At 41.9% G+C, this 21,189-nt stretch overlaps 3 protein-coding genes across 4 annotated transcripts in view; 2 read left to right on the top strand and 1 right to left on the bottom strand.

Moving 5' to 3' along the window:
- The window catches only part of LOC146516107 (uncharacterized), a 96,968-nt gene that overhangs the window by 10,011 nt on the left and 65,768 nt on the right, over positions 1 to 21,189 (bottom strand). The window lies entirely within an intron of this gene.
- LOC146516111 (uncharacterized) lies at positions 2,604 to 6,302 on the top strand. Of its 2 annotated transcripts, XM_085161447.1 has the most exons (5): positions 2,606 to 3,110; positions 3,262 to 3,307; positions 3,395 to 3,510; positions 3,775 to 3,810; positions 4,461 to 6,302. In XM_085161447.1, the coding sequence occupies exons 2-5, from the start codon at positions 3,302 to 3,304 to the stop codon at positions 5,305 to 5,307; spliced, it is 1,005 nt and encodes a 334-aa protein (XP_085017573.1). In that variant the 5' UTR covers positions 2,606 to 3,110; positions 3,262 to 3,301; the 3' UTR covers positions 5,308 to 6,302. The 2 variants fall into 2 exon arrangements, with proteins under 2 accessions (XP_085017574.1, XP_085017573.1); XM_085161448.1 differs by lacking the exon at positions 3,262 to 3,307 and having other exon boundaries at positions 2,604 to 3,110.
- LOC146516110 (uncharacterized) lies at positions 12,207 to 14,704 on the top strand. The gene is made up of 4 exons (XM_085162080.1): positions 12,207 to 12,338; positions 13,773 to 14,093; positions 14,189 to 14,285; positions 14,442 to 14,704. Exons 1-3 carry the CDS (start codon positions 12,296 to 12,298, stop codon positions 14,281 to 14,283), a joined length of 459 nt encoding a protein of 152 aa, XP_085018206.1. The 5' UTR covers positions 12,207 to 12,295; the 3' UTR covers positions 14,284 to 14,285; positions 14,442 to 14,704.

Below are 21,189 nucleotides of genomic sequence, written 5' to 3'. Positions count from 1 at the left end.
TTGCAACGTTCATGCTTTTTTGGAAGGAGTTCATTGTTATGTCTTTATTTTTTTAATACATAAAACAATCTTCAAGTCATAGTTCAACTGGAAACATTTCTTTAGGAAACCAGGAACGTGTCGGCCACAGACTCCTTTGTTGAACTTGGTCTATTGGAACCTGCAGTGTAAACTCAGTTGTTCTAAAACTTGCTCACATTTTTAACAAACTAGTAAAATTTGATTTATTTTTTACAACAGCCACAAAAACTTTAACTCATCAGTGATGACTATAGATATTTGACCATAAAGCAGAAACAACAGTTCACCTCAAAAGAAGAAGTTTGAAGTGCACTAAAGAAACTCACCAACACTTAGTGATTGATAGTCAGTGTTGGGGAGTAACGGAATACATGTACCGCCGTTACGTATTTAAAATACAAAATATGAGTAACTGTATTCCGTTACAGTTACCGTTTAAAAAGGTGGTATTTAGAATACAGTTACTTTGTTGAAATAAATGGATTACACGGCGGTACTTCCCTGTTTCATATTGTGGCGGGTCAGGACTGTTTGGGTTTTGTTTGACAGCTACGTTCTGTTGTTCCAGGCAGCGTCACGGTTGCCATGGTTACAGGGTTACGCTCTCTCTCTCTGCGTGTTTCCTGGGTGAGAGAGCGCAGTTGTTGTTGTGCTAAGCTAATAGGCAGAATGCTACAGGTATAGCTCTAAAGAATGTAGCATCATGGGCAGTGTAGTCCGTGCTGCAGGGAGAATGGACTGCCATACACGTTATGTGTCTGTGAGCGAGGGAGGGAGAAAAAGGAAAAGTACGAGCTGTCATCGAGCAGAAACGGGAGCTGGAAGCATGTAAATATAATAATAACCACTGCAGCCAAGAAGAGAGCCTGACGAGCCCAGCTGTAAGTAAGCTATTAAGACTCGACTGTACACCGTGTTCGTGTTTTCCTCTGAAACAATAAGTTCTGTTGGAGCAGCCTTTCAACGCCTCTCTCTGTCTCTGCTAGCAAAGTTGACCCAGACAACAAAGTAAAGCTAGTTTTCAGCTACGAGCCGACACAGAACTCACCGTATTAGCCAGAGGTCCCTTTACTACGGTTCGGAGCCGCGGACCTTCAGTAACAGTAATAAATCACAGCAATAGTACATTCATGTAGTTGTAAACAGCATGATAATATATTAAGTAATCCAAAGTATTCAGAATACGTTACTCTCATTGAGTAACGTAATGGAATACGTTACAGAATACATTTTGGGGCATGTATTCTGTAATCTGTAATGGAATACATTTTAAAAGTAACCTTCCCAACACTGTTGATAGTTACACACATTGATTAATATGAGGTAATTAAAAATGTTTTTCCTCAAAAAGCTCAGACTCAGTTCACATAGTAAAGCTGATGTATAAACACACAGTTTAGCAAATCATCTTCCTGTTTCCAGGTGACAATGAGCGACAGCAGACGAGTAACACTAACGTGTGTAACACTCAGTGTTGGCCAAGTTAGTTGAAAATAGGAAATAGTTACTAATTACTGATTACTTCTCCAAGAAAGCAATCCAATTACTTTACTGATTACTTATTTTGAAAAGTAATTAGTTGCTTCATTACTTAGTATTTTTTAAAAACATGATACACAACCTGAATATGTAACGAAGCAACAGACATTTTTTCTGCTTAATCATCAAATGAAATGTAATCAAATAAAAAAAATCTCTTTTTAAAATTGTTTTATTAGTTTTAATCTTTAACTTTATGCACATTGCATTTGGCAAAAATGATATTATATGCAATAGTCTTTGACTTGAAGAAATGTGTTTAACATTTAAACCTATTTCCTGCATATTCTAGCATAAAACCCAAACAGTCCTGACCCGCCACAATATGAAACAGGGAAGTACCGCCGTGTAATCCATTTATTTCAACAAAGTAACTGTATTCTAAATACCACCTTTTTAAACGGTAACTGTAACGGAATACAGTTACTCATATTTTGTATTTTAAATACGTAACGGCGGTACATGTATTCCGTTACTCCCCAACACTGACTATCAATCACTAAGTGTTGGTGAGTTTCTTTAGTGCACTTCTTAAGTTTTTTAAAGTAACACTTCAAACTTCTTCTTTTGAGGTGAACTGTTGTTTCTGCTTTTGATCAAATATCTATAGTCATCACTCGCGTCACAATGATGAGTTAAAGTTTTTGTGGCTGTTGTAAAAAATAAATCAAATTTTACTAGTTTGTTAAAAATGTGAGCAAGTTTTAGAACAACTGAGTTTACACTGCAGGTTCCAATAGACCAAGTTCAACAAAGGAGTCTGTGGCCGACACGTTCCTGGTTTCCTAAAGAAATGTTTCCAGTTGAATTATGACTTAAGGATTGTTTTATGTATTAAAAAAATAAAGACATAACAATGAACTCCTTCCAAAAAAGCATGAACGTTGCAAAAAATAAAACATTGATCCATAAATATCTGTGTCAGTGAGACAGGACTCAAACGTTTTTCACTCCATAACGATGATTATTCTGACCCTGTTTGGTTTATCAGATTGAGTCTGTAACAGCATCATGACAGTTTTATGAAAAACTAGTCACACTAATCAAATCTCAGTCATAACTTGTTGTTTTTCTCTATTTCAAGATGCAAAATGACCAGAAGAACTAGTCATCCACCAAGCAGAAGTCTTCATCTTCATCTGGTAATGACTAAGCAGGTTACAGCTCGCACAACTGAGGCTGCCGCAACAGATATATGATCACAAGGCCTTCGCTCATCTGCTTCCTGTTTGTTTTCAGAAACCTCTGCTTTCATTTGAGACAAATAACCGAGAGCAGGGTGAGTGTTGGGGTGAGCGTGTTAAACTGTGTTAAGCTTTAAAGCTGTGCTGCTTTGAGTGACATGAGGCTGTCAGTCTCTGTGTGTGTTCCTCCTACACCCATGGCTTAAAGACTTGTTCAAATAAGGGCATGAAGCCATTCAGAGGGTTTGGCCATCACCAGCCTGCCCTCTTTAAAGGCGTCTTCTCCTTGTAGCTGCATCCACTGCAGCAGCATCTCGTCCTGAACAGAGCCTCCAGCATCACTCAGACCTTTCTCCACCACTGCAGGTAACAAAGGTTTAAATTAGAATTCAGAATAAACTACAGAGAGAATGTTTTTTTTCATCATCTCAAAGTGATGAGTAAATTTAACGACAGTAAACATAGAAAACAGACAGACGTTGTTTTTTATTAAAGACACTTTAAAATGAATTTTTAGACAAACACCTCCTGAAAGAGCAGAGCTGTTAATCTGGTGAATGACGGTGAGTTTTGGAGAATAATCTGCAGATATTTGGACGCTGTTATATATTCACTCATCTAATTTTTCCATCCTTGTTAAACCCACTCAGATGGCTGCTCCTTACTGGGTTTCTGTAGCCGTCCTTGTTTTGATGACTGTTAGAAACGGTGAGACTGTTGTTGACCCAAACCAGCTCGCACCAATTGTACAAGACATTCTGAACAGGTGAGTGAAGTTTCTGTGAAATGCAGAAGAAAAACTGAACATGATGATGATGTTTACAGCAGCTGTTTTTAACAAAAACACTGTGAGCATACAGAGTAACATGTGACAAATATGATATTAAAACTGTATCACACTGGACTCTAACACAGATCAGCCCATCTGTCGTTTCACAAACTCTCAGTGAAACAAACCAACATTGTTGTGGTTTCATGTAAATCTTTCCAAATGAAATCAACATCAGAACCTGTGTGTGTCTTTTGGCAGGTACACACCAAACTACAATGGTGGAAACAACAACAGGTCAGTAACAAAGGTCACTTTAATCTGCAGCACAGAACTTACAGTGTGCTTTATAGTAACAGAAGCTGAGATCATCAGAACTACACGTAGAAGCAGAGACTGACAGAACAAATGCATCATTACAAACTCACTGTTATTGACAATAATAGTTTCTGTTATGTTCTTTAGCTCTGACACGCTGGGTGTTAGTGACACAAACATGAAACTGTCTTTAACCACAACCTGTCAATGTATCATGCAGACTTTATAGATCAATAAAACAAGTGTTGATTATTGAAGCAGGAGCATAAACACACAAACACAGCCAAAAACAGGTGAGGTGCAGGTGGTAGAACACTTCATCCCAAACGTTGATTCTGTTCATCCAGCTGACTTCTTCAGTGTCAGCTGACTGCAGGTTTCCAACCTTATAAACATCCAGATGAACAGAATCAACTTTTTGTGGATTTCCTTACCTGATGCTTGAGCTGCATGAAGATGTGTTACTGTTACACTTTCAAAACAAACGAAAGATTTTAATCAAAAAAGACTGATTTCCTGAGCAAAATGTGACTGAACTCACTTTGGCTGGTTTAACACTCTGAATACTTTAGTCTTCACGTTATAAATAAAATGTTTTACAGGTGAATATTCTCTGTTTGCTTTGACAGAATTCCCCCCATGTTCAGTGTGGCCGTGAGCGTCCCACTCAATAAAGACAACAAGTTTGATCTGAGCAAAGTCACTGATGATGATGGTAAAAAAGTGAGGAAGACGATTCTAAACTGTGACGTGTACATAGGTAACAGAGTGGTGGCAGCCACAGTCCTGAGATGGCCCAATGTTCTAACTCAGTGTCCTAATGCTCGTGTACAGTGGAAGGATGTTTTGCAGAAATGTCGTAGAAAGCAGATGACATGGGCTGAAGTTAAGTTGTGTGATAAAATTACAATGCAGGATGGCAGAGCTGATCATGCAGAGTTTCGAACCCTGCAGGATGTCAACACTTTAGATAAAAAAGAACAAAAAACAAAAAATGATCTGATGGTTTTCTACGTCCGTGCCTCCCCATGTGATCAGAGATGTACCAACCCAGGCAGTAATTGGAATATTCTCAGTAACATACAACAGATAATGAACTGGAAGAAGTATGTTGTCGTGTTTTCAGATGTATTTAGACCTCGTGATGGTGAGCCCATACCTGAGAATAACCTGCGTGGATCACTTGACAGGCTTGGGAAGGCAATCGCAGAAGAAGGGACAAAGGACAAAGATAAAATATCAAATGGTCTTCAGCACATATTCCGATGCTACAGGCAGCAAAAAATTAAGTGTTTTAGCTGCAATACCAATGGTGGTGTTACAGATCAATGTGTTTCAGATGGTAAGCAACCTGACAGCAAACTATCTGATGTTGGGAAAAGTCAGGAAAGAGGAAAGAAACAGAATCAGAGCAAGAAGAAGCAGAAGGGGAACATCCAGAGAGGAGGAGTGATGAGAGAAAATCATCAGAATTAACCAGAGAGGGAAAAAGAAAAACAGAAAATGTAATCCGTGCTTTGCATCGTTTTCCTGCATCAATGATAAACTTTTAAATGTGTGTTGGTCACAGCAAGATTAACATGTGCTCCTGAAATCACAGCTGCCATCGTGCACTCTGGTCATTCTCGTCCACGATACTGTCGGCGCCTCTGATTGTGTGAACTGAAACACAAACAGTGTGTGTGGAGCGAGTGTAATCCATTTATAGCCTCTGGTGCTGTCTCTGATTAAAGCTTAATAAACTGCATTAAAACATGTCACAGCTTGGATCTGGTCTGTCCTTCTTTTAAAGCTTGATGTTGAATCTTCTGTTTCTATGATTGAATATGAAGTTTGAGGTAAAGATGCTGCAGGTTTTCTATCCATGGGTCACTCCACAGAAACGCTGGTCATACAAACTGTTGGCTCCCACATTTTAAAGCCAACATGATAACCTTCTCCAGCCAGCGGTGTGGAGATCCAGCCAATTACAATCCAATCACTCAAAAGGATCCTGTGGAAACAGCAGAGTTATTGAAACAGAATAAACAGAATCACATGAACATCAAACCAATGACCAAAGTTTATGGGTCATGTCACAAACCATTTGATTGCTGCTCCCAGGACTGCGCTCTTCTGGACAGAGATCTCCGATGTTGTTCCCGGGATCTGCTGGAGCCACTCGCCTAGCTTGGGAGTCACCGCGCCTAGTGCTCCGATTACCACGGGGACCACCGATACCTTCACCCTCCACATCTTCTCCAGCTCTTCTCTGAGCCCTTGGTATTTCTCCAGCTTCTCGTGTTCCTTCTTCCTGATGCTGCTGTCGCTACATCGATCACTACGGCCGTCTTCTTTCTTAGAAACAAAAATCAGGTAAAAACAAAATCTGCTAATTCTTTGTTTTTACATTCATCGGGCTCCAATCAGCCCAAATATCAAAGAGAAATTAAAAATGCTGCTGTGGAAGAGTTCGGGTCTTAGGAGGTTAATACAGTTTTCTCGTGGCTGTTTACATGCCAACCCATTTCCTGTTTAGTGGGTAAGTACTGCCGCCTAGTGGCGCATGCATGTACATCAGTGTAGATTACACCACATCCCCCTGACTGAAGTTAGGTTGGTTCATTCTTTTGCTCTTCAAAGAAAAAAAACGCAGCTGCATGATATTTTTCCAGTACAGACCCGGCTTGTCAGGAAACATAAACTTTGGTATTTTCATAAACACCTTCTTTTACACTCTTAACACAGGTTGAACATTCTTGTCCTTTTAACCTCCTGAGACCTGAACTCTTCACCAGCAGCATTTTTCATTTCTCTTTGATATTTGGGCTGATTGGAGCCAGATTTTTTTTATTTATTATTTTTGATATTTTAATTATTTTTTGCATCTATTTGAAAGAGTGAGTTTAAATAGAATAGAATAGAATAGAATAGCCTTTATTGTCATTGTACAAAGTACAACGAAATTGGAGTGCCACTCCCTTGGTGCAAAATGCAAAATAAATATAAATGTAAAATATAAAAAGTACAATAAAACAACCATAGTACTCAGACAATAAATAAGTACAATATATACAGGATAGCAGCATAATATAATGATAGTATGAATAGCAGCATAGTATAGTGACAATGGCAAGTATAGTTAAGCAGGTTTAATAGTTTTGTGCTCATTTACTACGGTGACAGCTCTGGGAAAGAAGCTATCCCTGAATCTGTTTGTCCTGGTTTTATGTGACCTGTACCGTCGACCTGACGGTAATAGTTCGAACAGTTGATTACTGGGGTGAGAGTAGTCCTTAATGATATTGCCAGCTCTGCTGAGGTATCGGGAGTTTGCAATGGCCTCCAGGCTGGGCAGAGGGCAGCCAGTGATCTTCTGGGCTGTGTTGATGACCCTCTGCAGTCCTTTCCTGTCTGCAACTGAGCACCCTGCATACCATGTTGTTATGCCGTACGTTAGGATGCTCTCTATGGTGGCTCTATAGAATGTCACCAGCAGCCTCTCCTCCAGGTTGTTCCTCCTGAGCACTCTCAAAAAATGGAGACGCTGCTGGGCCTTTTTTACCACCGCCGTGGTATTTGCAGTCCAGGAGAGATCATCAGAGATTTGCACGCCCAGAAACCTCATGTATATACAAAACATGATTTTATTTTATATGCTAGAATATGCAGGAAATAGGTTTAAATGTTAAACACATTTCTTCAAGTCAAAGACTGTTGCATATAATATCATTTTTGCCAAATGCAATGTGCATAAAGTTAAAGATTAAAACTAATAAAACAAATTTAAAAAGAGATTTTTTCATTTGATGATTAAGCAGAAAAAATGTCTGTTGTTTCGTTACATATTCAGGTTGTGTATCATGTTTTAAAAAAATACTAAGTAATGAAGCAACTAATTACTTTTCAAAATAAGTAATCAGTAAAGTAATTGGATTGTAATCAGTAATTAGTAACTATTTCCTATTTTCAAGTAACTTGGCCAACGCTGAGTGTTACACACGTTAGTGTTACTCGTCTGCTGTCGCTCATTGTCGCGAGAAACAGGAAGATGATTTGCTAAACTGTGTGTTTATACATCAGCTTTACTATGTGAACTGAGTCTGAGCTTTTTGAGGAAAAACATTTTTAATTACCTCATATTAATCAATGTGTGTAACTATCAACAGTGTTGGGAAGGTTACTTTTAAAATGTATTCCATTACAGATTACATAGTATTATAGTATATTATATATACTATATATATTATAGTATAGTGTAAAAGAAGGTGTTTGAGTATTTGAGTATTTAGTAATTGAGTATTTTGGTCTAAATAACCCAAAATGTGATGTCCACATATGTGGACTCCAGGTCCTAGGAGGTTAAAATAATTATTGCTCCAAGTTATCGCTTGAGCAGGAGTTTTTATTCAAGAGCCCAACACAACACAGACTAAACCTATAAATGAACAGACTAAGAGATTCTCGTCTGTCTGTGATAGTGACGGAAGTAAGATTAAATTAAACCATCAACCTACTAATTTCAGGGTATCCCAGCTTTAGAAAGACAATTCCAAAGATCATAACAGCAAGACGGCCTACCTGGAGGAGATTAGGAACCTGGAGACCTGGTGCTAGGAGAATAACCTCCTCCTAAACATCAGCAAGACTAAGGAGCTGATCGTGGACTTCACCACAAAGCAGGCGAGGAATTACAAACCCCTCATCATCAGTGCCACGCCAGTGGAGAGAGTGGACAGTTTCCGATACCTGGGTGTCCACATCACTCAGGACCTGTCATGGTCCTGCCACATCAACACCCTGGTTAAGAAAACCCGTCAGCGTCTCTTCTTCCTCAGAAGATTTAGAGACTTCCATCTGCCACTGAAGGTGCTCAAGAACTTCTACTGCTGCACCATCGAGAGCGTCCTGACGGAAACATCTGCACCTGGTTTGGGAACAGCACCAAGCAGGACAGACGATTCAATTCAATTCAATTCAATTTTATTTATATAGCGCCAAATCACAACAAATGTCGCCTCAAGGCGCTTCATAGATACAGAGAAAAGCCCAACAATCATATGACCCCCTATGAGCAAGCACTTTGGCGACAGTGGGAAGGAAAAACTCCCTTTTAACAGGAAGAAACCTCCGGCAGAACCAGGCTCAGGGAGGGGCGGGGCCATCTGCTGCGACCGGTTGGAGTGAGAGAAGGAAGACAGGATAAAGACATGCTGTGGAAGAGAGACAGAGATTAATAACAGATACGATTCAATACAGAGAGGTCTGTTAACACATAGTGAGTGAGAAAGGTGACTGGAAAGGAAAAACTCAATGCATCATGGGAATCCCCCGGCAGCCTACATCTATTGCAGCATAACTAAGGGAGGATTCAGGGTCACCTGGTCCAGCCCTAACTATATGCTTTAGCAAAAAGGAAGGTTTTAAGCCTAATCTTAAAAGTAGAGATAGTGTCTGTCTCCTGAATCCAAACTGGAAGCTGGTTCCACAGAAGAGGGGCCTGAAAACTGAAGGCTCTCCCTCCCATTCTACTTTTAAATACTCTAGGAACAACAAGTAGGCCTGCAGAGCGAGAGCGAAGTGCTCTAATAGGGTGATATGGTACTACAAGGTCATTAAGATAAGATGGGGCCTGATTATTTAAGACCTTGTATGTGAGGAGCAGGATTTTGAATTCAATTCTGGATTTAACAGGAAGCCAGTGAAGGGAAGCCAAAACAGGAGAAATATGCTCTCTCTTTCTAGTCCCTGTCAGTACTCTTGCTGCAGCATTTTGGATTAACTGAAGGCTTTTCAGTGAGTTTTTTGGACATCCTGATAATAATGAATTGCAGTAGTCTAGCCTGGAAGTAATAAATGCATGAACTAGTTTTTCAGCATCACTCTGAGACAGGATATTTCTAATTTTAGAGATGTTGCGCAAATGGAAGAACGCAGTCTTACATATTTGTTTAATATGTGCGTTGAAGGACATATCCTGGTCAAAAATGACTCCAAGGTTCCTCACAGTGTTACTGGAGGCCAAGGTAATGCCATCCAGAGTAAGAATCTGGTTAGATACCATATTTCTAAGCTTTTCAGCGCCGAGTACAATGACCTCAGTTTTATCTGAGTTAAGAAGCAGAAAGTTAGTGGCCATCCAAGTCTTTATGTCTTTAAGACATTCCTGCAGTTTAACTAATTGGTGTGTGTTATCTGGCTTCATGGACAGATAGAGCTGGGTGTCATCTGCATAGCAGTGAAAATGTATGCTATGTCTTCTAATGATGCTGCCTAGGGGAAGCATGTATAATGTAAACAGAATTGGTCCTAGCACTGAACCCTGTGGAACTCCATAATTAACCTCAGTGTGTGAAGAGGACTCTCCATTTACATGCACAAATTGGAGTCTATTAGATAGATATGATACAAACCACTGCAGTGCAATACCTGTAATACCTACAGCATGTTCTAATCGCTCTAATAGAATATTATGGTCAACAGTATCGAATGCTGCACTAAGGTCAAGAAGGACAAGCACAGAGATGAGTCCACTGTCAGAGGCCATAAGAAGATCATTTGTAACCTTCAATAAAGCTGTTTCTGTGCTGTGATGAACTCTGAAACCTGACTGAAACTCTTCAAATAAACCATTCCTCTGCAGATGATCTGTTAGCTGTTTGACAACTACTCTTTCAAGGATTTTTGATATGAAAGGAAGGTTGGAGATTGGCCTATAATTAGCTAAGACTGCTGGGTCTAGAGATGGCTTTTTGAGTAAAGGTTTAACTGCAGCCACCTTGAAGGCCTGTGGTACATAGCCGATTATTAGAGATAGGTTGATCATATATAAGATCGAAGAATTAATCAATGGCAGGACTTCTTTGAGCAGTTTTGTAGGAATGGGGTCTAAAAGACACGTTGATGGTTTGGAGGAAGTAATTATTGAAGTTAACTCAGAAAGATCGATTGGAAAAAAAGAGTCTAACTTAACATCAATGGTACTAAGAGTAGCTGTAGATAATATTACATCTGTGGGATGATTATTGGTAATTTTTTCTCTAATGATAAAAATTTTATTTGTGAAGAAGTTCATGAAGTCATCACTAGTTAACGTTAAAGGGATGGTTGGCTCAACAGAGCTCTCACTTTTTGTCAGCCTGGCTACAGAGCTGAAGAGAAACCTGGGGTTGTTCTTATTTTCTTCAATCAGTGATGAGTAGTAAGCTGTTCTGGCTTTGCGGAGGGCTTTCTTATAAAGCAACAAACTATTTCTCCAGGCTAAATGATGATCCTCTAAATTTGTGACACGCCATTTCCTCTCCAGATTACGAGTCATCTGCTTTAGGGTACGTGTTTGAGAATTACAAACACGTACCCTAAAAAGACGAGATCTGCAAAGAGTGGTGCGCTCAGCCAAACGCATCATTCAATCAGAGCTCCCTGACCTGCTGTCCATCTACACCAAGCGGTGCAAGTCCAAAGCCAGGAAGATTATGATGGACCTCTCCCATCCCAACAATGGAGTCTTCTCACTGTTGAGGTCTGGGAAGCGCTTCCGCTCCCTTAAGGCCAAAACAGAGAGAATGAGGAGGAGCTTCTTCCCCCAGGCTATTCAGGCCCTGAACCAGGTGTAGGACTGGACTCTCCCACACATCACCACACATTTCCTATAATTTATAATCTTTATAATCTCTTTCTGCTATTTGCACATTTTTTACTGTAAATTTCTAAGTTAATTTGTAAATTTTGTAGTAACCTGTAAATTGTAAATACTGTAAAACTTTTTTCTGTCATTTAATGGTCGGGCATTGTACAGCTACAAGCATTTCACCCCCATGTCATACTGTGTATGGTTGTGTGTGTGTGACAAATAAAATTTGAATTTGAAATTTAAAAAAGATGGTCATCTTAATCATCGATCGTTCTATGTTGCTGCCACCAGGGGGCGCCCTGTGAACAGGGATGAGGTTAAGCGTAGTCCGGTCTTCCTTCATAAATGCAGTAGCGGAAGAAACTTCTGAGAAAACAGAGTTAGAGCTTCATTTATTGAACAGAGTAGCCGAATCCCCTCTTTTGTTAATTTGCAGAACCACACACAGTGAACATCTTATCGTGGGTATTTTCACGATGGGCTGCATCCATATAAACATCATTTCATTGCTCATAGCGATGCACGCCTGATTTCCAGGATTTGCTATAAATAACTTTTTAGCCTCAAATATTTGAAACATGTCAAATGTTTCCCAACACTCTTCCTCCGGGGATGCCGGAGCGTGCTCTCACTCTCACCAGCTTAAACGCCACCCGTCGTGTCTCTTTCACGTTCCTCTCATTCCTGCATGGTAACAAGTGCATGAAAGAGACGTGACGAGAGAGAGACGAGGGGTGGCGTTCCTTATATATGTCATAATGACAGCGCGTCCTGGCATTCCCTCCCTCCTCCTCCCGTGGCCGTGGTGGAGCGCCGTCTCCACTCTGAGCGGCGCAGACGTGCAGATACATCATGAGCGGCAGAGCAATACCTTTATGGATCGCAGCTCTCGCATGTGAGTAGTTTCTTCAGCTTTTACTGCGTTATTGTTGTGCCTTTGGTTTGACTAAAGAGCAACTTTTGACTCCGAGGTCCGCTTGTCACGGTCCTCATCTCCAAATGCCCAGGAGCTACCGCCGTGCGTACCCGACAACCGGTTGGCAAAGAAAGACTTTTTGTATTAAACCACAGCCTCGCTGCGCTGCTCCTGCATAAAGGAGAATGTTAGATATAGGAGCCCAGCAGGCTCTGAGCCTCCGACAGCGGGTTCAGAGCCCGTTAACGGTAATGTATCTGCCGCACCTTCACTTTAATTCGCCTGAGTCACGTGTGCGGCTCGCACCGGCTGTGAAGCAGAAACAGAAGCTTTAAAATGTCAGTAAACTGTCCAGAGGTTTATGAACAAAGCTCAGCTTTAAACCAGCGTCTGTTCGGAGTTGCTCCAAACCCCGTGTTTCTTCTCATTATCCGTTGGTCAGCGTGTTCACGCGTGACGGATGCTTCAGCTTGGTTGGGACTCTTGCGCTGTTGGAGAGCTTTTCACAAACACTGAACATACCGGTGTTGTGCCAAAAAGTGATTGCTTGTATTTAAACTGCTATAAGTAACTTGTTGGGCTATAATATGTGAAACATGTCAAATGCATCCTTCATGGATGACATAAAGTCATCTTGAGCCACAAACAACATTCGTGTAACAAGGTAGAAGCCGCGATCAGTTTTTGGCAGTGACTTTTATATAACCTTTATTTATGCAGTTAAAAAAATCTCATTAACATTAAAAATGTCTTTTGTAAGAGTAAGCTGGCCAACAGGACAGCAGAAATGGCTCAAATATTACAATAGTTCTGTAAAAATATTTAAAGTGGGGATAAAGGAGCGGATTGGTTATAATGTAAGTACAATAACACAGAGTTGTAAAGATACTTGAAAAACTGATAATTTTTTAATTCTCTATATAACCCCTTTGTAAACGCTGTTCACCGAAGTCTATTTACGAACATATGTAAAGATATTACACAGAAAAAATACACAGAAACATTGGAAATCACTTTTTGGCACAACACCGGTGCAGTGGAAGTAAATCCACACGAAAGATAACGTTTGCTGCATTGACTCGAGCTCACCGTTTTTGCCTTTTGTTTGTTCCCCTCACCAGCAGTGAGCTCATCCATTATTATTTTTTCCAGTTCAGACTCTGTACTTTTCAAACTGCTGTACATCTCCACCTGTCGCACACAGGCTCCACCCACAGTCACTCCGTTGAAAGCACAGTGCAGTAATGATAAATTATCATTTTTGGACCAGTTAAGTGGTCCCACAGCACACCTGATGACCTCTCACACCACACTAGTGCACAGCAGTGGAAAACCGCTTTAATATGCAGATAATAATCCTGTGACCCCCCCCCCCCCCCCCCCTCATCTTCTCCTTGCTCTCTTTCCTTTCAGTTCTCACTCTTCTGAGAGACGTAATCAGTCAGAATATCCAGAATCTGGCGGTGAGGCCTGGAGACTCGGTCACTCTACAGACCGGACTCACTGGGCTCAATAGTGACGATATCCTCTGGATTTATGCTTCTGACCAGACCCTCCTCCTCTGTGATGGGGGAGAAATCAGCAGAGTCTCAGAGGAATATGCTGGACGACTCCAGCTCGACCAGTCGTCTGGCTGTCTTACTATCTCCAACATCAGGAAGAGCGCCGTTTTCAGAGCGGAGATGTACAAAGAAAACAAAAAGCTCATGTTTGATTATAACGTTACTGTTGTGGGTGAGTGTTAGAACGCTGCGTTACGCCACACACGGCTCTTTGTGCGCTCCTCGATGTGCCAGCTGCTAACTTTGTCTCCTGCTCTGTCGTTTCAGAGGCCGGACCTCCCTTTAACTCTGCCGCTGACCCCGGGAGCCTCTGGGGGCTCGTGGTAGCTGCTGCTGCCTGCTGTGTGCTGGTCGGCAGCTGAAGGTCAGTAGGAGGAAGTCACCTGCTGGAGCTGTGACGCATATAATGAAGCTCAGAGGGATTTTTAGTCTGGTTTAAGCAGCTGACAACTGAAGAAACGACTTCATCAGAAATGTGATCAGAAATCAAAATGCAGCTGTTTTCTTTTTGTTCCCACAGTGACCTCTGATGTCTGCAAACCTCTGGTCCACAGATCATCTCAGCCTCCCTCACATCTCAAAGTCCTGCTGAGGCCAAATGAAGGAGCCAATAAGGAGAAATGTCTTTATACTCCACAGTTCGAATCATTCCCATGTTTGACTGACGGTGCTGATATGCTGCTGACCATGACACTATCAAATGAACTTATGTCACAATGGTAGCAATAAATTTTATGCAATCTTTCATAAACCTGTCTGTTGTTATTATTTGTTGGTCTGTGGCTGTGATCAGTTCACCTACTGAACCAGCAGACCCATTAACATAAGATCAGTGGTGTTTAAGGGTGTTTAAGGGTGAGAGCAGGAGGGCGGGGCTAAAAGAGACCCTGTTGGTGGAAGAAGTGAGTCAGACCAGCATCAGTATCAGAGGAACAAAGGAGGGGGGGGGGGGGGCAGTCCTCCTCACAGTTTCCTGTGTGTGTTTGTGTAAATGCGTCTCAGACTCTTTGTCATCACAATTCTTCGACTTCACTTCAGCTCCGCAGCTCTAACAGGACGATGATCCCAAATACACAACGATCTCCACAGTTTGTGGACTGCACATAAAAGCCACATCTGTGCAACACCACCACACTCTCCACCCAGACCGTGACACTGACAGTTTCAGGGGAAGGAGGAGGAATGTGGGTCCTTGGTCAGGAAAAGCTCTCTGTGTTTTTATGGTCGCAGCTCGTTGTTGATGCTAAATAGATCGCGTTCTTCTTTGAGGTGTTTCAGCCAATCACACGCCGACAGCACTGCACCTGGTAACATCAGGGTTCACACTGTAATGCTGCTGGGCCCGAATGAGCACATTTCTCATCATATTTAGGCGTCACATTCAAACAGCGTTCCAGCGAGTCGTCACTCCCACCAGGCAAAACATAACGATGAGTCACCAAATACAAAAAGCAGGGAGCTACTTATTGTGGTTGTCGCACAACGACATGTGGTTATGTCAGTGTGGTTTTACACAGTGTGGTTTTTGTCAGCTCTTTCTTTTCTGCAGTGCGTGCTGTGACTGATTACTGGTGTACTTGTTTCATTTTATTTATAAGAGACGTTTTCCACACAACCAAAGTTACCAGTGAAGGGCCTGTGTGCACCCCCCACACACCCCCCCACACACAGAGGAAGTGCCTCCTCAGTCATGGCCTCTGCTAACATGTTATTGTGAGGATGTGTACATGGTGAATAACGGTTTAAAGTAACTTTCAGTGTGTAAATGCAGGCAGGTCCTTTTTATTTGTTCGTGATGTGATAAACATTTCACATGCTGGAGCCACGCCCACACACATTTTTAAACGTTGCCATGGAGATGAATAGCTGTGCTGCAGCATGGACAAAGCTGCAGCTTCACTCATCGTATTTGCACCCAGCTTAAAACAAGAGACACGTGCTGCAGCCACGGCTTCATGCAGACGCCGCTCTGGGTGTCTGTACTTCCTAAATCTGCTGTGGAAGCATTTCACGGGGCGACCGTGGCTCAGGGGGTTGGGAAGCATATCTGTAACTGGAAGGTCGCCGGTTCGATCCTCAGGCTCTCTGTCCTGGTCGTTGTGTCCTTGGGCAAGACACTTCACCTACTGCATCGTACTGGTGTTGGCCAGAGGGCCCCTGTCAGTCTGCCACAGGGCAGCTGTGGCTACAACCGTAGCTGCCTCCACCAGTGTGTGAATGAATAGTGGCATTGTAAAGTGCTTTGGTATTTTCACAGATGACTTAATGATAACCATCTGCTAAATGTGAGCCATGAAAATGGTGCCTGGGGACATTAATTGGCCTTTTAGTTGTGCGATGCTGCTCCTGGGAGCATACTGCTGCAGGGCGGCTGCTCCCGCTTTGTTTGTTTTCCCCCTGATGAGGCTAAAGTGGTGTCGGGAGGGTGTAGTGGTGTGCACCAGCAATGTCCATTTATGGACATTCCCCCAGAAAGGCTGGAGGATTTGGCCTCAGACACAGAGATGCAGAACGAGAACACAGAGTGAGAGCATGTGGCTGACAGAGACACACAGAGCTGCCTGCAGAGATGAGGTAGCCTCATAATAAAGAGCCTGGAAACAACAGTCCAGTGCTTCTATTCAGACAGGATGTTACTGTCATTTAAACTCTATTCACTCAATCACATTCATGCAATGACTGCATGCAGCTTTTATTTAAAGGCCAAACATGAAGACTGTTAGCAGTTTGTAAGCATTTAATGAGCGTATGTAAAGTTGAGTGACAGTAAGTGTTTTGACTTTGTAGCTAATAAATCTCACACAGATTGTGTTTGCACTGCACACTCCTTAAATCATCCTGGATAAGGAAACTGTGTCTGTGGTTCACCACATCACACACGTGTTGTTTCCTTTCTAACCTCACTGCAGAAAAGCTGCAGTTTTATTTAAAAGTAGAATGGGAGGCAGAGCCTTCAGTTTTCAGGCCCCTCTTCTGTGGAACCAGCTTCCAGTTTGGATTCAGGAGACAGACACTATCTCTACTTTTAAGATTAGGCTTCAAACTTTCCTTTTTGCTAAAGCATATAGTTAGGGCTGGACCAGGTGACCCTGAATCCTCCCTTAGTTATGCTGCAATAGACGTAGGCTGCCGGGGGATTCCCATGATGCATTGAGTTTTTCCTTTCCAGTCACCTTTCTCACTCACTATGTATTAACAGACCTCTCTGTATTGAATCATATCTGTTATTAACCTCTGTCTCTCTTCCACAGCATGTCTTTATCCTGTCTTCCTTCTCTCACCCCAACCAATCACAGCAGATGGCCCCGCCCCTCCCTGAGCCTGGTCCTGCTGGAGGTTTCTTCCTGTTAAAAGGGAGTTTTTCCTTCCCACTGTCGCCAAAGTGCTGCTCATAGGGGGTCATATGATTGTTGGGTTTTTCTCTGTATCTATGAAGCGCCTTGAGGCAACTTTTGTTGTGATTTGGCGCTATATAAATAAAATTGAATTTAATTGAATCGTTTCGGCTCAAAGTTATTCACTGTGAGAAAAACTCTGTAAGCTCTTCAGTTTCACCTTCTGAGATGTTTGCAGCACAAATTCAGCAAAAACAAAGGTTAGACACAAATGATGAAAATGATGAAAGGCTGTTTGAAACAGACATCAGGGGAAACAAGCTGCAGACAGACAGCAGCAGCAGTAGTGGTAAGAGGTCCTGTGCAGTGTGGTGGTAAAAATCTTGTGTGATGTCAAACTCCAGCAGTTCTTTCTCAGTGATTTGCCTCATCAGTCCCAGGGAACAAGGAAAAGTAGAACACATCCACTTTTTGGTTTGCCTGGTGCCACAGCGTCATGACAGTGTCCGGGATCCTGGGGTTTCTCTGTGAATGTCACATTCCCGTGGCAGCGTGCTCGCTGCTTGCTCAGAAGTTTAGAGTTTTTTTCGCTGTAAAAATAAGTTTTCTTCCTGCACAGCAGACGCTAATGTTTTTGTGACTTTTTACAGAATCAAACAAGGTCAGTACTTCCACGCTTCATCTTCTGAGCTTAATCGTATAACAGTAGATATGCTGGTGATGGCAAGTCGGTTCTCGTACCATCTTCAGTCTGTGAAGCTGTGCCAGCACAAACTGACGAGGTTTAATCTGCTGCAACGTTTTTATAGCATTTGAAAGTTTGAATCAGTGAACTGCAGGAAGAGAAAGACCACAGCGTGTTTATTTAATCTGTCCAACTCTTAATTTTAACAAACTAAAATATGAAAACAAAGGAAGCAGATCAAAAGAATGTTTAAAACACACTGAGATTTATCAGTTTCCTCATCAGCAGGTTTTTGGTTAAATGTTTGAAATAAATTACTGTTTGGTTTGGGTGAGCTTCTACATACAGCTGACTAACGCTGCTAATGCTAACCTAAGGAGCTTGGAAAGCGTCTGGACTTTGAGTCTGGACTCCAGTTTCTTGAAGACGTTTCATCTGAGAAGTTTCTTTAGTTCTAAGAGCAACTGGTGGAAAGTCCCAGATTTGAACCCCTATGGGAGTGTCCTCAAGAGGGTCAATGACCTCCTATTGATCCTCTACCTAATCACAAGAGCCAAGCTGTGAAAACAGGGGATTGTGGGTCACAATCAGCCAAGGTTTCAGGTGAACCCGCTGTGAAACCTCGCCCCACCATATCATGTGATTTCCTGAGGTCAAAAGGCCCAGGATGTGCTCTCCGAGCTCCTTAGACTACGGCGACCTGGACGACTGAGAACCTTCACAGATATATTGCTAATGCTAACGTATTCCAAGCTATGCTACATAGCAGCTAACTTCCTAAGCTTAGCTTAGCTAGCTTTGCCTCCGACATCACAAAATACTATTTACACAACATGACATCATCAAAGTGGATTCATGTCGAGCTTTTCTCACTGAACAGAACATGTCAGTATAAAGCCTCCCATTTTTCTTATCTACAGTCCTTATTATTTCTGAAGGAGCTAATTTAAACATTTCAGCATGCAGGACACTTTCACAGTGAGCCATGGATAATGGAGATGGATCCATTCAGTCCTTTTGGTTCCTGTCGGTTCAAACACAAACCAAAAGAGTCCAAAAACAAATCAGGATCATGTTTAAGTAAAGTTTTACAAATTTAGAAGGACACTAAAGATCTTAAAACACTTTGATGTGTTCAACAGGAAACATGAATCAGGAACACATGTGTACTCTGATTATTAAAGTCACAGTAACTAAAGGACGATAAGGAAGCACTGCAGTCCAATGTTCAGACTGTCAGACATGCACCAGTCTCTCCAGCATCTCTCACACCTTCACTGTTTCAAAGTTTAACAATTTAGCAGATTTTCTTTAAAGGAAGCAAAGGAGATAAAAATACATCATCAAAGTCAGAGGTCACATACAACAGCTGCCACGAGGGGGGAATACCTGCAAACTAGGAAACCAAAACACTTCCTCATCAGCCTGCTGAGGGTTCTTTTATTTACTCTTCTGAGAAAACACTTCTGGTGTGTTCCTCGTTGGACATTGGCTGCTGCCCTCCTCTGCCTTTCTGAGGATTTAATTAAACTTCCTGGTAAACACACTTATCAGAGTACCCCACACACATGTGTGCCTGCTGCTAAACTCATCTGTTATGCATGATGTAATGATTTTCTGGGCTAAAGACAGAAATCTGTTGATCTGTTTTTTGCTGTTTGAAATGTGTGTGAAGCTGCAGACGGCAGACTTCCTCCCACAGGACAGCAGGCGAGAGGAATGCACGAGCAGCATGACTCATCAACAGTACGTCGCCATCTTTGACTGGAATAAGGCGCTCAGTACCCTCTCTGCTATCTCTGCTTTGTGCAAGCACACATCTGTGAAGTTGTGCCCTTGATCTGCATAATATCCACACGTCTGAAAGGCCAGCAAAGTGCACAACGCAGTGTGGAAAAGATCACGGGAAAGAAAGGGGAAGGGAGCTAGGAGAGTCAGAGCAGATTTAGTTCTTCCTGAACAAGTTAGCAGTGTTGAAGGACCCGTGGGTTTCTGATAAGACTGCAATAATTAAGAGGATGTGATGGTTTCTAAATATAAAACTCTCTCCTCAGTCAGGCCACACCAACCCAGCCAAAACAAATAAATTACTAAACACGTGTGAAAACTACCACATATGTAAAAACACAGAGTTATATGTAAAGCTATGAATAGATGTTGTCACACTCTGTGTTCAGAGACAGTGTCCTCTCTGTTATTATCACTGTGTAAACAGACTGTTGAGAAAAGGATTGTTTGTAGAGCACACAGTGACCGAGGAGACACCAGAGAGCAAAACATCTAAAATATGTGGCTGAATGAATCATACGGTGGTTTGTTAGCATGTTTCCTCTTTATGATTAGAAATGAGCACACAGCAGCTCATCACACACCAACGACACCGACCTGAGGCGTCCCATTTAAGGTGCACCCCACCCTGCCCTGACTTGTCTCTGTGGAGGGGCATGTTTGTCCTTCTGTGGAAGTCTTTTACTGAGGACTCCACACCATCATCGTTACATCAGCTTCCTGTCAGCGACTGGTTTGATGAAAGGTGCTGTTGTTGCATCTCAGCAGTTTATCAGGACATTCCTCTGGTCCCAGTGGTCCCAGTGGTCCCAGTGGCCCACTTGGCATGATTGTTATGCTTCACATCACAGTTTGCTATGTTTAATGACTCGGAACAAGAGTCCCATTGTTTGTTTAAGTCACGGTCCTGTTAGAGAGTCTGCATTTATCTGTGTGAGCTGAATTTTAGCTGAAAATGTTTCTGCCTTTACTACAAAAACAGCAGCAGGGCATGCTGGGAAATATACTACTGCTACTTCTTCACCTTTCTGTCGTTTGTCCAAAAACCCACGAACCTGTTGAAATAAACTATGTACAGTATTTTGAACATACAATACCAAACACACCCAGAAGAATCTTGAAATCCATCCAGTAAAACCTGCCTGACTACATAACAGCGCCCTGCTCACTGATCCACTCATCTGTTATAATAACACACTTATTATCTGATAGCTGTGATTATACACTCCTATTGTGTGAATTTATATTAATATTTACACAGAAATGTTTATTTTACATATACTGTAAATATCACATTAGAACACACACACACATGCTGGTTTTTACAAGACTGTAGATTCTGCTCATGCATGATGTCGACACTTGAAACCTGAGTAGTGACCAAGAGCACGTGAGAGCACACAGAGCTTCACTGAATGAATCGCATTGACCTGCTTGTCAAACTGTTCATAAGAACGTGA

The sequence above is a fragment of the Neolamprologus multifasciatus genome, chromosome 6 (assembly GCF_963576455.1).
Source record: "Neolamprologus multifasciatus chromosome 6, fNeoMul1.2, whole genome shotgun sequence".
Taxonomy (NCBI): domain Eukaryota; kingdom Metazoa; phylum Chordata; class Actinopteri; order Cichliformes; family Cichlidae; genus Neolamprologus; species Neolamprologus multifasciatus.
Note: the sequence above shows the minus strand (reverse complement) of the source record. Positions and strands in the feature narration are given on the sequence as shown.

Coding starts and splice junctions, on each gene's coding strand:
- LOC146516111 (XM_085161447.1), top strand. Junction 3,511..3,774: donor GTACAAGACATTCTGAACAG/GTGAGTGAAGTT, acceptor GTCTTTTGGCAG/GTACACACCAAACTACAATG. Junction 3,811..4,460: donor AATGGTGGAAACAACAACAG/GTCAGTAACAAA, acceptor TTGCTTTGACAG/AATTCCCCCCATGTTCAGTG.
- LOC146516110 (XM_085162080.1), top strand. CDS start 12,296: ATGAGCGGCAGAGCAATACCTTTATGGATCGCAGCTCTCGCAT. Junction 12,339..13,772: donor ATGGATCGCAGCTCTCGCAT/GTGAGTAGTTTC, acceptor CTTTCCTTTCAG/TTCTCACTCTTCTGAGAGAC. Junction 14,094..14,188: donor TTATAACGTTACTGTTGTGG/GTGAGTGTTAGA, acceptor CTGTCGTTTCAG/AGGCCGGACCTCCCTTTAAC.